This window comes from Chlorocebus sabaeus, chromosome 10 (assembly GCF_047675955.1).
Source record: "Chlorocebus sabaeus isolate Y175 chromosome 10, mChlSab1.0.hap1, whole genome shotgun sequence".
NCBI classification, from domain to species: Eukaryota; Metazoa; Chordata; class Mammalia; order Primates; family Cercopithecidae; genus Chlorocebus; species Chlorocebus sabaeus.
Window position 1 is genome coordinate 117,571,829 of NC_132913.1, and position 17,485 is coordinate 117,589,313.

The 17,485-nt window shown below is 42.7% G+C and overlaps 1 protein-coding gene across 2 annotated transcripts in view; it reads left to right on the top strand.

Annotated features, from left to right (window-relative positions):
* FBXO36 (F-box protein 36) overlaps window positions 1-3,728 on the top strand; it is a 97,265-nt gene extending 93,537 nt beyond the window's left edge. For both annotated transcript variants that reach the window (XM_007966535.3, XM_007966536.3), the window contains exon 4: window positions 553-3,728. In XM_007966535.3, coding sequence (XP_007964726.1) covers window positions 553-741 — 189 coding nt within the window. In that variant the 3' untranslated portion in view covers window positions 742-3,728. The remainder of the gene's footprint in view (window positions 1-552) is intronic.
* The last annotated feature ends 13,757 nt before the right edge of the window (window positions 3,729-17,485 follow it).

Below are 17,485 nucleotides of genomic sequence, written 5' to 3' on the forward strand. Positions count from 1 at the left end.
GGAGGCTGAGGCAGGAGAATCTCTTGAACCCGGGAGGTGGAGATTACAGTGAGCCGAGATTGCGCCGCTGCACTCCAGCCTGGGCAACAAGAGCAAAACTCCATCTCAAAAATAAAAATAAATAATACATACATAGATAAATAGAGATGAATTGGAATTAACTAGAGGCAACAAACATCACCCAGATGTTGACAGTGACTGATGGGACTTGGCTGCAGTGGGGTGGGGGTGAAGGTGGAGAATAAACACATTTTCCCTTGCGTGAGGGAGCGTTGCCTGGTATTGGTAGGAAGATGTTGTTTCTACCGCCGTCACTGGGAAGTTTAAGTGCGTGCAGAAGGTATGTCCTTCAGATATATGTGCACTGAGATATTTGTGTCTGGCTCTTTTCCTCAAAGAGGAGGTTTCTCAAGGCAGGACCTGTGTCTGGCACAGGCAGTGTTTCTCCCAGTGTCCCACAGGCAGCAGGAGTTTGATAAGGAGTTTGAGTGAGTAAGTGGCTTTTACTTAACACATGTGCTGTAACCCACCTCTGACTTTTCCCACTCACAGCTGTGCATGTCTGATAAACTGTGGGAACAGATAGTCCAGTCGACCTGCGACACCATCACTCCTGATGTGAGGGCCCTAGCGGAGGATACGGGCTGGAGGCAGCTGTTCTTCACCAACAAGCTCCAGCTCCAGCGGCAGCTCCGCAAGAGGAAACAAAAATATGGAAACCTGAGAGAAAAGCAACCTTAGGCACACGTTTTCCTACCAGCAGGGAGCTGAGGCATGGCTGTGTTTCTCTTCAGTGTCCAAATCTCTTCCATCTCCTTTTTTTAAGAACTAAGAGGTTTTGTTGATGCATGGAGCCATTTGAAACTCATAGAGGATTTGCACACAAATGCAGCAGAATCTGGCTCCCCAGTGCCTTGCTAGAGTCACCATAATTCTGAGGTCAAATCATGGCCCGAGGACAAGGGCTGCAAGACAGAGAATCCCATAGGCCATCATCGTCCTTATCGCACACCCATTAGAAAAGACGCTTCTATTGTATATAAACAAACAATAAATGATTATTAGTAGGTTTTTATTAGACATCTATTTTATCTAGGCATTGGAAAGGGTAATGGTGCTTTTGAATTTTTTCCTGGCGTTGTGTCATCTGAGTCCAGCCATGAAGCTGGTGGCTGAGTGTCCCCACCAGGAACCGTGAAGGGTAGGTACCACAGGAAGCACTCGGGGTAGGTGCAGCTGCCTTCCCAACTTTGTTCTGCTAAGTCCATATTCAGGGCCCTGTCCTTGGAGGCCCAGGATGCCAGGCTCCACCCCCACATGTAGACAGCTTCCGACCTGGCGCTGGAGCATGACTGGAGAAGTGCAGGCATCCTGCTTGTGGACCTTGCTCAAAGTACAACTTCCCAGGACTACTTCACATTGTTAAATAAACCTAGAAACTTTTTTTTTTTTTTTTTTTTTTTTGTATTTTCTTTTTAGTAGAGGTGGAGTTTTGCCATGTAGGCCAGGCTGGTCTTGAACTCCTGACCTCAAGTGATCCACCCGCTCCGGCTTCCAAAGTGCTGGGATTACAGGCGTGAGCCACTACGTCTGGCCAAAACTTATAAACATTTCTTAGAAAAATGCCGTTTCCCCAAAGGAATGTGAACAGCTACCACTTTTAACAAGGATATTTAAGAAAACAGGCTATGAGTTAACTAAGTAAAAATGTAAATATGGTTTGCATGCTGTTAACATGGCAGAGGGGTAAAAAGAATACAGTCCTAGGGAAGAAAGGTCACTTCACTGGGAAGGATTACTTAAAAATGTTTTTCTCTCTGCACTTTTATGATTATTAAATACCCCTAGAAAATGAACTCATAGCAGCAAATAATCTAATGACTCCTTTTAGGTTACAGAGCGAAGTAGCTTTCTACTTCCACATCACCTTATAGCCTTATAAATTCTTCTTTCCTGCAACCTCCACTTTCCTACCTAGGAAAACTCACGTACCTCTGGTGCCAGAGAAACTGCCCAGGATGCACCAGGGCCCCGTGGACAATGCAGAAGGTGTGGATTCTGACTCTTTGTCCCACCTAAGTCCTTCCAGAAGGGTTCTACAGCATGGCTTAGTGACATTAAAAAAAAAAGAACTAAACCCATGTAATATCAAACAAGATTTTAATCTTCATTCACACACCCTTAAAACCCAGTCATTGGGCTCCCCGGTGCCAGTTTGAGACCCTCAACCTAGCCCTCTCTGCTTCTCATTGCTGGAAGTACACACAGTCACAAGTTTTCCGTGACTGTGAAATTCAGTGCAATCTGCTTCCCGGCAGATGAGGACCCTGACGTGGGTATGTCTGGATTTAGTCCAAGAACAGAGCAAAGCTTTACTTGTCAAGAGACCCAGGCCTCATTCTCCACTCAGGAGAGTCTGCTAGGGCAGGTACAGGTGACCAGCAGGCAGCTCAGGGCAGAAGGGCACGTGTTCTGCACAGCTCTGGCTGCCTTGGCTCTCCCTGAGCTCCCAGACTTCACTCATGGCCTAATTTTCAGTGACAGAACATAGGTTTTATTGTGAGGATGCAGACACGACCACAATTATGTATGTCAACATAACTTCATAAATATGTAACTGTAACTTATTTGTAACATCAGTGCAAAATGATTAAAGCTTCATGTGTAGTGTTTTATCAACAGATTCTGAAAGCTTATGGACATGCATAATAGTCGATTCAACATGAATCAATAAGAACACAAATATGGCAATTTAAAAACACTATGTATATACCTACACACACATATATTATACTTACAATATATACTTATATATAGTATATAATATTACATATAAAATGTTATAAAAATAGATGCTAATGTAAATAAAAATAAGAACTATTAATATGTTGACTATTGTTAAATAATAGCTAAAATAATACAGACTATTAAATTATTTCAATACTTACTTGCCCTAATAATCTGAGTGCCTTATTACTTGATTATAATTGTTTTTGCCAAAATAGAAACAATATCATCAAGTGAACATCCTGTGTGTCCCCAGCATCCTTAGCGGTTGAAACACTTTGTCCCTCCCTCCCTCATCTCATTTTCCATGTCCACGTGACGATCCCATAACGTGGTAATAGGCAGCGATAGTCTTGACTTTCTGCTTCTATTAACAGCTTTCATGTGGATGGATAAATCTGCTTTATGTCTTAATATTTCAGAGTGAAATGCCACACAAATTTTTTTTTTTTTTTTTTTTTTTTTTTTTTAAAGGCAGAGTTCCACTCTTTTCACCCAGGCTGGAGTGCAATGGTTCAATCTCAGTTCACAGAACCCTCCACCTCCTGGGTTCAAGCGATTCTTCTGCCTCAGTTTCCCTAGTAGCTGGAATTACAGGCGCCCGCCACCAACCCCCACTAATTTTTGTATTTTTAGTAGAAACAGGGTTTCACCATATTGGCCAGGCTGGTCTCGAACTCCTGACCCACCCACCTCAGCCTCCCAAAGTGCTGGAATGACAGGTGTGAGCCATGGTGCCCAACCTTACAGCATTTTATAATCTTGCTCTTTCTTATCTTTTCAATCAAATGTGTTTTTACTCTGTTCTCATTTACCATTGTAATTATACAATACTGAAAATTTCTGATTGTTTATATATTTAGTGTTATAAGAGCAATGTATTAACAATAGATAACATGTATTCTTAATTTATAACTAAATAATAAACATATTTCACTTAATGTCAAGTTCTACTACTACTTTTTTCCCAAACAGGTTCGTATAGTATATGCATTAAGCCTCAGCAATATAGAATCCAAAATGTTTTCTTTCTTTCTTTTTTTTTTTGGAGACAGAATCTGGCTCTTGTCACCCAGGCTAGAGTACAATGGTGCAATCTCGGCTCACTGCAACCTCTGCTTCCTGGGTTCAAGCTAGTCTCCTGCCTCAGCCTCCCGAGTAGCTGGGATTACAGACACACGCCACCACACCGGGCTAATTTTTGTATTTTTAATAGAGATGGAGTTTCACCATGTTGGCCAGGCTGGTCTCAAACTCCTGACCTCGTGATCCACCCACCTCGGCATCCCAAAGTGCTGGGATTACAGGCGTGAGCCACCGTGCCCGGCCTAAAATGTTTTCTTTTACTGAGTAGGCCCCAGAAGTAAGGCTGAGATGATCATGTGGGGAGGGACTGCAAGCAGGGGTAAGGACAATGCATCAGGTACCACTTGTCATTGTTTTGTGAGCTGCTTGTGTACATAATGGTCATCAGTCTTTATTTATTACCCCAAACTGGCTCCCGAGATGCTGAAGAATAATATAAAACAACCTTACGAAAAAAACATGTGCATCACAGCTTTTTGCTCTGAGTTTTAGTATAATGACCTCTATCTTCAGTTTGTATTAATATACTGTGAGAGAGTATCCAGGCTTTTCAATTGTGAGTAGTTGGTTTCAACTTGAAATGGATGTCTTTGATGTTATGTTAAAAACATCAAGTGATAAAAAATATCTTGAAACAAATGACAATGGAAACACAATATCAAAACCTATGGGATGCAGCAAAAGCAATCTAAGAGGGAAGTTTATAGCAACAAATGCCTATATTAAAAAAGAAGAGAGACCCCAGGCCAGGTGCAGTGGCTCATTCCTCTAATTACAGCACTTTGGGAGGCTGAAACGGGAGAATCCTTTGAGCCCAGGAGTTCAAGACTAGCCTGGGCAACATAAGGAGACCCTGTCTCTACAACAAATAAAAATATTAGCCCAGCATAGTGGCACATGCCTGTGGTCCCAGCTACTTGGGAGGCTGAGGTGAGAGGATCACTTGAGCCTAGAAGGTCAAAGCTCTAGTGAGCTGTGATCACACCCTTGCATTCCAGGCTGGGCAACAGAGTAAGACTGTTTCCAAAAAAAAAAGGATAAAGAAATACCCTAAATAAATAGCCTAACATTACACCTCAATGAGTTAGTAGAAGAACAAACTAAATCCAAAGTTAGCGGAAGGAAGGAAATAAACATTCCAACAGAAAAAATCAAATAGAGAACAGAAAAACCATAGGAAAAACTCAGTAAAACCAAGAGTTAGTTCTTTGAAAAAATAAACAAAATCAGCAAACCCCTAGCTACACTAAGGAAAAAAGAAGACTCAAATAAAATCAGAGATGAAAGTGGAGCCATTCCAACAGATGCCTCAGAAATCAAAGAATCATAATGGACTATTATGAATGATTATATGCCAACAAATTGTATAACCTGGAAGAAATGGATAAATTCCTGGAAAAGTATAACCTACCAAGATTGAATTGATGAGAAATAGAAACCTTGAACAGAATAACAAGTGAAGAGATTGAAGAAGTAATTTAAAACCTTCCAGTGAAGAAAATCTCAGGACCAGATGGCTTTCATGGTTGATTTCTAGAAACATACAAAGAAGAATTGTTACTTCTTAAACACTTCCGAAAAATAGAGCTAGAGGGAATACTTCCAAACATATTTTATGAGGCCAGCATCATCTTGATACCAAAACCAGACAAAAACGCAAGACAAGAAAACTTCAGGCCAGCATCTCTGATGAACATTGATGGGAAAATCCTTCATAAAATATTAGAAAACTGAATTCAACAACACAAAAAGATTGTACATCAAGACAAAGTGAGATTTATCTCTGGCATGCAAAGCAGGTTTGACATACACAAATCAATCAATGTGATACATTATCTTAACAGAATGAAAGAGAGACTACCTAATTATCTTAATTGACAAAGAAAAAGCATTTGACAAAGTTAAGCATCCTTTCTTAATGAAAACCTAACAATTTATGTATAGAAGGAAAGTTCCTCAAAATAATAAAGGCAATTTATAAAGACCTCACAGCTAACAACATAACCAACAGAGAAAAACTGAAAACTTTTTCCACTAAGATCCAGCACAAGGCAGGGATGCCCACATTCACCACTTCTATTCAACATAGTACTGGAAGTGCTTGCTAGCAACAGCAATCAGACAAGAAAAAGAAATAAAAACATGCAAGTTGAAAAGGAAAAAGTAAAATTATCTCTCTTCGCAGATGACATGATTCTATAGATAGAAAACCCCAAAGATTTCACAAAAAACTGTAACTAATAAATGAAGTCAGTAAAGTTGCAGGATACAAAATCGACATATAAAAAAATCAGTAGCATATCTATATACAAATAGTGACCTAGCTGATAAAGAAATCAAGAAACTAGTCACATTTACAACAGCATCACAAACTTAAAATATCTCGTCAGGTGTGGTGGCTCATGCCTGTATTCTCAGAACTTTGGGAGGCCGAGGCAAGTGGATCACCTGAGGTCGGGAGTTCAAGACCATCCTAGCCAACATGGTGAAACCCCATCTCTGCTAAAAATACAAAAAATTAGCTGGGTGTGGAGGCAGGTGCCTGTAATCCCAGCTACTGGGGAGGCTGAGGCAGGAGACTTGCTTGAACCCAGGAGGCGGAGGTTGCAGTGAGTCGAGACTGCACCACTGCACTCCAGCCTGGGCGACAAAGCGAGACTCTGTCTTAAAAAAAAAAAAAAAAAAAAGGAAAAAGAAAAAGAAAACAAACTTAAAATATCTGGGAATAAATTTAGTCAAGGACATGAAGGATTGATACACTGAAAACTATAAAACAATGATGAAGGAAATCAAAGAAGACACAAATAAATACATATATTCATGGATGAGATAATTTAATATTGTCCAAATATCTGTATTACCTAAAGAAGTATGCAGATTTAATACAGTTCGTATCAAAATTCCCAAGGACATTCTTCACAGAAATAGAAAAAAAAAAAAAAAAAAAAAAAAAAAAAAAAAAAAAAGCCTGGGTAGTACAGCAAGAACCTGTCTCTTAAAAAAAAAAAAAAAAAAAAAAAATTAAAAATTAGCCAGGTGTGGTGGTGCATGTCTATGGTCCCACCTACCAGGGAAGCTGAGGCAGGAGGATTGCTTGAGCCTAACAGTTCAAGGTTGCAGTGAGCTATGATCATGCCACTGCACTCCAGCCTGGGCAACAGAGCAAAGTCTTGTCTCTAAATAAAATAATAAAGAAAAAAAATCCTGAAATTCATATAGAACCACAAAATACTTAGAATAGCCAAAGCAATACTGAGAGAAAATGTTTGAGGCCTCACACTTCCTGATTTAAAATTATATTACAAAGCTACAGTAATCAAAACACTATAGTACTGGCAGAAAAACGGAAACATAGACCAATGGAACAAAATTGAAAGCCCAGAAATAAGTCCAAACACATAGGGTCAATTAATTCTCAACAAGGGCACCAAGAGGACAAAATGAGGATAGGATAATGTCTTCAATAAATGGTGCCGGGAAAACTAGATTGCCACTGCAAAGGAATGAAATTTGACCCTTACCTTACACCATACATAAAACTCAACTCAAAATGGATAAAAGACCTGAAACCATAATACTTCTATGAGAAAACTCCTCCTTCTGGGCTCAGTCCCTGACATAGGCCTTGGCAATTATTTTTTTGAATATCATACCAAAAGCCCAGGCTACAAAAGCAAAAATAAATAAATGGGATGATACCAAACTACAACACCTTTGCAGAGCAAAGGAAACAATCAACACAATGAAAAGGCAACTTACAGACTAGAAAACAACATTTGCAAACCACATATCTGATAAGGAGTTAATATCCAAAATGTATAAAGAACTCTTACAATTCAATAACAGAAAAATGAATAACACTATTAATAAATGGGCAAACGCTCTGAACAGACATTTCTCCAAAGAAGATGTAAAAATGCCCAACAGTGGCTGGGCATCGTGGCTTATGCCTATAATCCCAGCACTTTGGGAGACCAAGGCAGGAGGATCATGTAAGCCTAGGAATTTGAGACCAGTCTGGGCAATATGGCAAGACCCTGTCTCAACTGTAAATTTTTTTTAAAAAAATGGCCAGCAGGTTAACCGGGCGTGGTGGCTCACGCCTATAATCCCAGCACTTTGAGAGGCCGAGGCAGGCAGATCACCTGAGGTCAGGAGTTCAAGACCAGCTTCAACATGGAGAAACCCCGTCTCTACTAAAAATACAAAATTAGACAGGCATGGTAGCGCATGCCTGTAATCCCAGCTACTCGGGAGGCTGAGGCAGGAGAATTGCTTGAACCTGGGAGGTGAAGGTTGCGGTGAGCCAAGATCGCGCCATTGCACTCCAGCTGGGCAATAAGAGCAGAGAACTCCATCTCAAAAAAAAAAAAAAGGCCAACAGGTATATAAAAAGGTGCTCAACATCACTAATCATCAGAGAAATGAAAATTTAAACCAGGTCAAGATACCACCTCACACCCATAAAGGTGGCTCTTGTCGAAAAGACAAGTGATACATAACAAATGTTGGCAAGGGTATGGAGAAAAGGAAACCCTCGTACACTGTTGGTGAGAATGTAGATTGCTACAGCTATTATGGAAACAGTATGGAGGTTCCTAAAGAAATTTAAAATAGAGCTGCCATATGACCAGCAGTCCATCTTCTGGGTATATATCCAAAGGAGATGAATCACCACCTCGCAATGATGTCTGCAATCCCATGTTCATTGCAATGTTACTCACAATAAGCAATGTGGAAATGATCTAAATATCCACTGATGCACAAATGGATACAGTAAATGTGGTAGATGTATACAATGCAATATTATTTGGCCTTAGAAAAGAAAGAGATCCTAGCATTTGCAATACAGATGGACCTGGAGGATATTATACTAAGTGAAATAAGCCAGAAACAAAGAAAAACATTGTCTAATCTCACTTATATGTGAAATATATATCGTTTTTAATTATATATAAAAATATATATTCACATATATCTGTGTGTGTGTGTATGTGTGTGTGTGTGTGTGTATAATTTTTTTGAGACAAGTCTCGCTCTGTCACTCAGGCTGGAGTGCAGTGGCAGCATCTCGGTTTACTGCAACCTTTGCCTGCCAAGCTCAAGCGATCCTCCCTCCTCAGCCTCCTGTCCTGAGTAGTTGAGACTAGGGTGCCTCCGTGCTCAGGTTAACTTTTTAGTTTTTTGTAGAAATAGGGTCTCACTATATTGCCCAGGCTGGTCTCAAACTCCTGGGATCAAGTGATCCTCCCACCTCAGCCTCTTAAAGTGCTAGGATTATAGGCATGAGCCACGATGCCCAGCCCTGGAATATATATATGTGTGTGTGTGTATATATATATATATGCACTCATACACACTGAGATAGCAAATGAAACAGTGGTTACCACAGGCAAAGTCTAGGGAGAGAGGAAATGAGGAAATATAGGTCAAAGCATATAAAATAGGAAATATGTAAGATAAAAAGTTTAGAGATCTGATGTACAACATGAGGACTAATGTTAATAAAATGGATTGTATTGGGGATTTTGTTAAATAAGTAGATTTTAGCTGCACTTTTCACCAATAAAAAGGAATTATGTGAGATGATATTGTTAATCAGCTTTACTATAGTAACCATTTTACTGTCTATATATATCCCACAACATCATGCTATAACTCTCAAATATACGCAATAAAATTTATATTAAAAAACCCCAAAAACATCAAGTGAACAAAGTGCCACCACACTGAAGAAAAATGGCACCTGCAGTTAACACCCTAACAATATGCATTGTCATTTTACAAAATAAAATTAATAGCTTCACTTTGACTTCATTTTAAAATAAGATCATCTGCACAGTGAGGCAGCATTAGCCTGCCCTTGCAACATGTAACTGTCGGGGTGGGGCGCTGCCGAGGACTACCTGTGTTACATTCTCTCAAAAATGGTTTTCCACTCAGGAAAGTTATTTTCAATTGGGCAATCTGTTCTGCCCATTCAAAAAATCTTACAGCCACTGATCCATGGCTACAGACTGCATTGGAATAACCTCAGAAATAAAGGGCACGGTGGCTCAAGCCTGTAATCCTAGCACTTTGGGAGGCCGAGACGGGCGGATCACGAGGTCAGGAGATCGAGACCATCCTGGCTAACATGGTGAAACCCCGTCTCTACTAAAAAAAATACAAAAAAAAAAACTAGCCGGGCGCGGTGGCGGGCGCCTGTAGTCCCAGCTACTCGGGAGGCTGAGGCAGGAGAATGGCGTAAACCCGGGAGGCGGAGCTTGCAGTGAGCTGAGATCGGCCACTGCACTCCAGCCTGGGCGACAGAGCGAGACTCCGTCTCAAAAAAAAAAAAAAAAAAAAAAACAATAATAATCATAGCAGCTTCTATCTATTGTCTACCATGTGCCAAGAAATAAACAAATAGTGAACAATTGAATTCTTAACAGCAGTCCTTAAAGGTAAGTGATATTATTTCTGTCATTTCTCTCAGGGGTCTACAAACTACGGCATGGACCTAATCTGACCAGCCTCCTGATTTTATAAATAAAGCTTTATTGGAACAGCATTTATGTGTTATCTATGCTCGCTTCCATACTACAATGGCAGCATTAGGTAGTAGTCGTAACACGGACTGCATTGCCTGCAAAATCTAATTATTCGGAGAGGACAAGTTAATTTTTTCATAGTTTTATAAAACTGAGACTCAAATCCCTACCTACTAAGTCTGTGTTCTTAACCACAAATGCCACAGCACCGCTCCTTTCAGAGCCAACACTACATCTCACCAACAGAACTTAAAAAGGTGATGGTATTTGTGCGGTCATATTTGAAATTATAAGGAGAGGGCCTTGAGCATAATATGAGACCATTCAAGATTGGTTGCCCAGAGAAAATGCCAAGCTTTTGATGAACTAAATTATTGCCTATTTTTAATAAAGTATCTTTTGTTGTTGTTTTTGAGACAGGGTCTCACTCTGTCCCCTAGACTGAAGTGCTGTGGCACAAACACAGCTCACTGCAGCCTCATCCTCAAGTGATCCTCTCACCTCAGCCTCCCAAGAAGCTGGGACCACAGGCACACATCACTACACCCAAATAATTTTTGCATTTTCTGTAGAGATGAGGTCTTGCCATGTTGCCCAGGCTGGTCTCAAACTCCTGGGCTCAAGTGATCCTCCCACCTTGGCCTCCCAAAGTGTTGGGATTACAGGCATGAGCTACAGCACCTAGCCTAAAGTGTCTTAAGGCATTTAAATAATGAGTAAGGGGTAAATTCTTCTTTGAGCCCCTCATACACTTTTATGGAAAACTACCAGGATGAGTAAAGAGGGTGAAGAAATACAGCTTACTGGTTCTTTCCCAAATTCAGTCCTCTCTTCCTGCCACTTTCCTCTACTTGGCCACTTGGAAATCTGCCTCTGCCAAGAAACCCTTACCTCTTTCTATTTCACCTGGCAATTCAAGAGGAGGTGGGATTGGCTCTCACCTTGCTCGCCAGTGCCAATTGGAGACCCTCAACCCAACTCTCTCCTCACAGTCCAACTGTAGCACCTTTCCTGCATCACAGTGGTCTCCACTCTCCACCATGGCTCAATTCCCTTTCATAGATGACAACTGCTTCCCCTTTCCAGTCTCTGCAATTCAACATCAGCGTTCCGTCCCCTCCTCACTGTTCTCCGAACATTTTGACGCTGGAGACCTCCCATCCACACATACCATGCTCCAACCTGGCCAACCTGGAATGCTTATCCTTCCACGGCCTTCACATCTGAGCTTTCTGGTGTGGAGCCATTGCTTCTGGAAGGAAGCCTCCTTACCATCTTGAGAAGTTGCCTCATTTCCAAAGCTCACTTCTTCTAAGCTTCTGTGAATCTGTAGATGTGACCGGTTTGCTCTCTGCCCTAACCTGAGTCCCTTACTGCCTGTTCATCCAGTACCCCTCCCTGACTGTACTTGATTGCCTGCCCTCTCTGAATTCCAGGATTAGTGAAACACTCAACGCGTGAAACACTCTTGCCCCATAACCTGCAGCTTGTCCACCTGATGGGCAATTTGTATCCTCTTCCCTATGGTGAGACGGCAGAGCATCGCTCGCGCACATCAGATGTGCTGCCTTGGCCCCCGACTGACCTAGCCTGGCTTCCTTTGGCTTCCACCCATTGCCTTAACAGGCCTTGCGTTACCTATTTCCTGGGCTTCTCACAGTGGATCTTCAAGCCTTATCTCCCACTTCTCAGAGATTAAGCTTTTCAGTGTGAATGTCATAGCTTCTCTTCTCTCCTACATGAAACCTCCCTGTCCTGGGCCCACCTTGTCTTTCTTCTGCCTTCAGAGGGAGGTGTTGACTTATTTACAGTGTTCACCTCTCCATTGTTAAGGATTCTGGTCTTTGTCATCTCCTCGTTCTCTGTATCTTCCATCTCTCCTCTTCACAGATTCTCTTTCCTTTTCTTTTTTGAATACTTATGTAAGTAGAGACAGGGTCTTGCTATGTTGACCAGATTGGTCTCGAACTCCTGGCCTCAAGTGATCCTCCTGCCTTGGCCTCCTGCGCTGGGATTACAGGAATGAGCCACTGCATCTGGCACCCTTTTCTTTTCTTAAGAATGTAGGAATCGGCCAGGCTGAAATCCCAGCACTTTGGGAGGCTGAGGCGGGTGGATCCCTTAAGTCTAGGAGTTTGAGATGAGCCTGAAAAATAAAGTGAAAAGTGAGACCTTGTCTCTACAAAAAAAAGAATATAGGTCTCTCCTTGAAAGAAGCTTCATTCTAATGACCTTCTCAGTGCCCTCTTATTCTCTCCTTCTGAGCCACCGAACAGCTCTAACAATTACTCTCCCTTTGTCCTCTGCTATTCCCGCAATTCCTTAGCCTCTCTTGCTCATCTTCTGAAGCTACTCTCTTAGCTGCTACCGAGAGTTTCTAATCTAGTATCCCTTTCTCAGCGCCTGTTGTTAATTCATTTAAAAATACTGTTTTAGTCAGGGTGCAGTGGCTCATGCCTATAATCCCAGCACTTTGGGAGTCTAAGGTGGGTGGATCATCTGGGGTCAGCAATTTGAGACCAGCCTGACCAATCTGGTGAAACCCCATCTCTACTAAAAACACAAAAATTAGCCAGACCTGGTGGCATGCACCTGTAGTCCCAGCTGCTCCTGACTTCAAGTGATCCGCCCGCCTTGATCTCCCAAAGTGCTGGGAATGTGGGGAAAAGAAAGAGAGATCAGACTGTTACTGTGTCTATATAGAAAGAAGTAGACATAAGAGACTCCATTTTGTTCTGTATTTGAGATGCTGTTAATCTGTGACTCTACCCCCAACCTTGTCCTTGCAAGAGACGTGTCCTGTGGTGACTCAAGGTTTAACAGATTTTGGGCTGTGCTTTGTTAAACAAGTGCCTGAAGGCAGTATGCTTGTGAAAAGTCATCACCATTCTCTTAATCTCAAGTACCCAGGGACACGTACACTGCCAAAGGTCTCAGGGACCTCTGCCTAGGAAAGCTAGGTATTGTCCAAGGTTTCTCCCTATGTGATAGTCTGAAATATGGCCTCGTGGGAAGGAAAAGACCTGATCGTCCCCCAGCCTGACACCCATGAAGGGTCTGTGCTGAGGAGGAATAGTATAAGAGGAAAGAAGGCCTCTTGGCAGTTGAGATAGAGAAAAGCATCTGTCTCCTGCCCGTCTGGAACATCTCGTGTTGTATGTTCTGTTTACTGAGAAAGGAGAAAACCGCCTTAGGGCTGAAGGTGGGACGTGCTATCGGCAATGCTGCTCTTCATGCACTAAAAAGGATTATGGAGATGTTTGCATACGCATATCAAGGCACAGCACTTTTCCTTAAACTTATTCATGTCACAGAGATCTTTATTCATATGTCTTACTGCTGACCTTCTCCCTAGGATGATCCTATTATCCTGCCACTTCCCTTTTTCTAAGATGGTAAAGATAATGATCAATAAATCCTGAGGGAACTCAGAGACCGGTGCTGGGTCCTCTGTATGCTGAGCGCCGGTCCCCTGGGCCCACTTTTTCTTTCTCTATACTTTGTCTCTGTGTCTCATTTCTTTTCTCAAGTCTCTCAGTCCACCTAACGAGAAACGCCCACAGGTGTGGAGGGGCAGGCCACCCCTTCACTGGGATTACAGGCATGAGCCACTGAACCTGGCTTAGCTCTGCTCTCTTTTATACTGAATTCCTTGATCTTTTCAGCTTTCAGATGCATACATGTGTATGTGTATTAGTTATATGTTGTGTCCACATATATGTACATGTCTATACTTGTGTTGGATATTGTCTCCGTGGTACCAAGTTAACATAACAATAAATGAGTAACCAAAGGTTAAATAAATAAGCCTAAATATTTTTCAAGTTCATGTGATTTGAGTAAATCTTTTGGTAAATATGAGTAGTTGATTATTGTTGGTTTAATAAAATCAAATGTCTTTTGACTTAGTAAAATACGCATGTATTTAATGTTAAGGTGATTGCTTTTATGATACTTAGATAACATATGATAATATTAATAGCAAATGGTTAATAGAAAATTTAAGTTGAGATGATGGCTAGAGGCTGAGACAGGAGAATTGCTTGAACCCGGGAGGCGTAGGTTGCTGTGAGCTGAGATCGCGCCACTGCACACCAGCCTGGGCGACAGAGCGAGACTCCGTCTCGAAAATAAATAAAAACTAATAAATAAATAAATACTGTTTATTTATTAGTTACTCTGTGCCAGGCACTGGGCTAAGCCCTGGAAACACTTGCGTAACTAGAACACAGCTCTGCCCACAAGCAAGTTCAGTCAGTAAACGCTCCCCGTTTTTCCTAACATCCAAGGTTCTTCACTAGCCGGCATTACTTCCTACCTCTTTACTCTTTTTCTTCCACCTTTGAAGGATTCTTCTCCTGTTTTCACCTCTGGAAGTCCTGCAGCTGTTCCTTCACTGGCCAGTAGAGTGGGTCCTACAGGGCTACTGGTGAATCCAAGGCCATCCAAGGAAGCTGCCCTGGAGAGAGCTGGGTGACTCTTTCTCCTTTCATGCACCCTCGGGAAATGGGGCACACTTCCAGAGGACTTTCTCCAGGTGGTGTTCCAGTGTCTGCCTTGTGCTTGGAGGCACTGTGCTCACGCTTGGGAGTGCCATGGAAGCAGACAGACCAGGTCCTGTTCTCCTGTGGCTTCCTTCGTTGGGGATCGTAGGGGAGGGGATAAAAGGATTAGGAAGGTGATCGAGTTTGAAACCTCTTCCTTGGAGATTCTGATATGCTCCTCTGAGTAGAGTTTATTCTCAGTGCCATCCTGTTCTTTTTTTTCTTTTTATTTTTGAGATGGAGTCTCACTCTGTCACCCAGGCTGGAGTACAGTGGTACGATCTTGGCTCACTGAAACCTCTGCCACCAGGGTTCAAGCGATTCTCCTGCCTCAGCCTCCCCAGTAGCTGGGACTACAGGCGCCTGCGCCTGGCTAATATTTGTAGCTGCCACTGCGCCCGGCTAATGTTTGTAGTTTTAGTAGAGATGGGGTTTCACCATCTTGGCCAGGCTGGCCTCAAACTCCTTACCTCATGATCCACCCGCCTCAGCTTCCCAAAGTGCTGGGATTACAGGCGTGAGAGCCACCATGCCCAGCCTTTTTTTTTTTTTTTTTTTTTTTTTTTGAGACAGAGTCTTGCTCTCTCGCCCAGGCTGAAATGTGGTGGTGTGATTTCAGCTCTCTGCAACCTCTGCCTCCCAGGTTCAAGCAATTTTCCTCCCTCAGCCTCCTGAGTAGCTTGGATTACAGGCATGTGCCACCACTCCCAGCTAATTTTTGTATCTTTAGTAGAGACAGGGTTTCGCCATGTTGGCCAGGCTGGTCTGGAACTCCTGACCTCAGGTGATCCGCCCACCTCAGCCTCCCAAAGTGCTAGGATTATAGGCATGAGCCACCATGCCCGACCACCATCCTGTTCTTTTGATTAATACTTATGAGACCTATGACTTGATGATCAATATGACCTCCCACTTTGCAGAGATTAAGCTTGTCAGCGTGAACTTCTCATAGCTTATCTGTCAAGGTTTTGAACAAACAACCTTCCCCTACCTGTGCAGCCTGGCCTCATCCCTATTCCCGCTTACTTCAGGCTATTCTTTGAAGCTGAGCTCCTCCTGTGCTTTCCGGGTCTATGTTTTCACCCATGTTGTTCTCCTGTTGCCCCATCATCATGCCAGCCCCCTAACCAAGTCATGCCCAGCCTCCAGGGCCACTTCACACTTCAGCCGTCTCTCCTTCTGATTCCCCTAGCACAAAGTGTGCTGCTGGGATCTTGGGAGTCCTGAAAACCCCTTCGGTGGTCTGTGAGGTCAGAACTATTTTCATAATAATACTAAGACATTATTTACCTTTTTTATTCATTCATTCATTCTTTTTTTTTTTTTTTTTTTTTTTTTTGAGACAGGGTCTCACTCTGTTACCCAGGCTGGAGTGTAATATGCAATCTTGGCACACTGCAACCTCTACTACCCAGGCTCAAGCAATCCTCCCACCTCACCCTCCCAAGTAGCTGGGACCATAGGTAGTGCCACCATGCCTGGCTACTTTTTGTATTTTAGTAGAGATGGGGTTTCACCATGTCGCCCAGGCTGTTCTCAAGCTCCTGGGCTCAAGCAATCCTCCCGCCTCAGCCTCCCAAAGTGCTGGGATTACAGGGAAGAGCCACCACACCTGGCCCCTTTTGTATTCATTCTTTCACAAGTAAGCAGTGGAATTTCCCAGAGGCTGTGTGAACTGTGATGTTGTTACTCTGATGACTAGTGGAATGTACACTTGTCTATTTTTGTGTTTTCTAGACTTTTCTAAGGTAGTAGGTTTAGGGTATGAATATGTTGAATTTTCAGAGGCTAACCTAGTTTGTTTTCAATACTTCCACTGTGCTCTTGCTAGTTATCTTTGCTATACCTGCTATCTTTTTTTTTTTTTTTCCGAGACTGAGTTTTCCCTGTGTTGCGCAGGCTGGAGCACAGTGGCACGATCTCGGCTCACTGCAACCTCCGCCTCCCGGTTTCCAACGATTCTCCTGCCTCAGGCTCCCAAGTAGCTGGAATTACAGGTGCGCGCCAACATGCCCAGCTAATTTTTGTATTTTTAGTAGAGACAGAGTTTCACCATGTTGGCCAAGCTGGTCTCGAACTTCTGATCTCGTGATCTGCCCGCCTCAGCCTCCCAAAGTGCTGGGATTACAGGCATGAGCCACCGTGCCCAGCCTATACCTGCTATCTTTTATGCAACCTCATTCTCATCCAGTAAATTGGTATCCTGAAGTTTATCTCTGTGGAAACACAAGAGGTAGATATACTTTGTTGCCTTACTTTGCAATAATATTTAAAAGTACTTTTGTTTTGTTTCATTTTTTAGAGGGAGTCCCACTCTGTCACCCAGGCTGGAGTGCAGTGGCATGATCTCAACTCACTGCAACCTCCGCTTCCTGGGTTCAAGCAATTCTCCTGTCTCAGCCTCCCAAGTAGCTGGGACTACAGGCACCTGACACCACCCCTGGCTAATTTTTGTATTTTTAGTAGAGATGGGGTTTCACCATATTGGTCAGGCTGGTCTCGAACTCCTGACCTCAGGTGATCCACCCGCCTTGG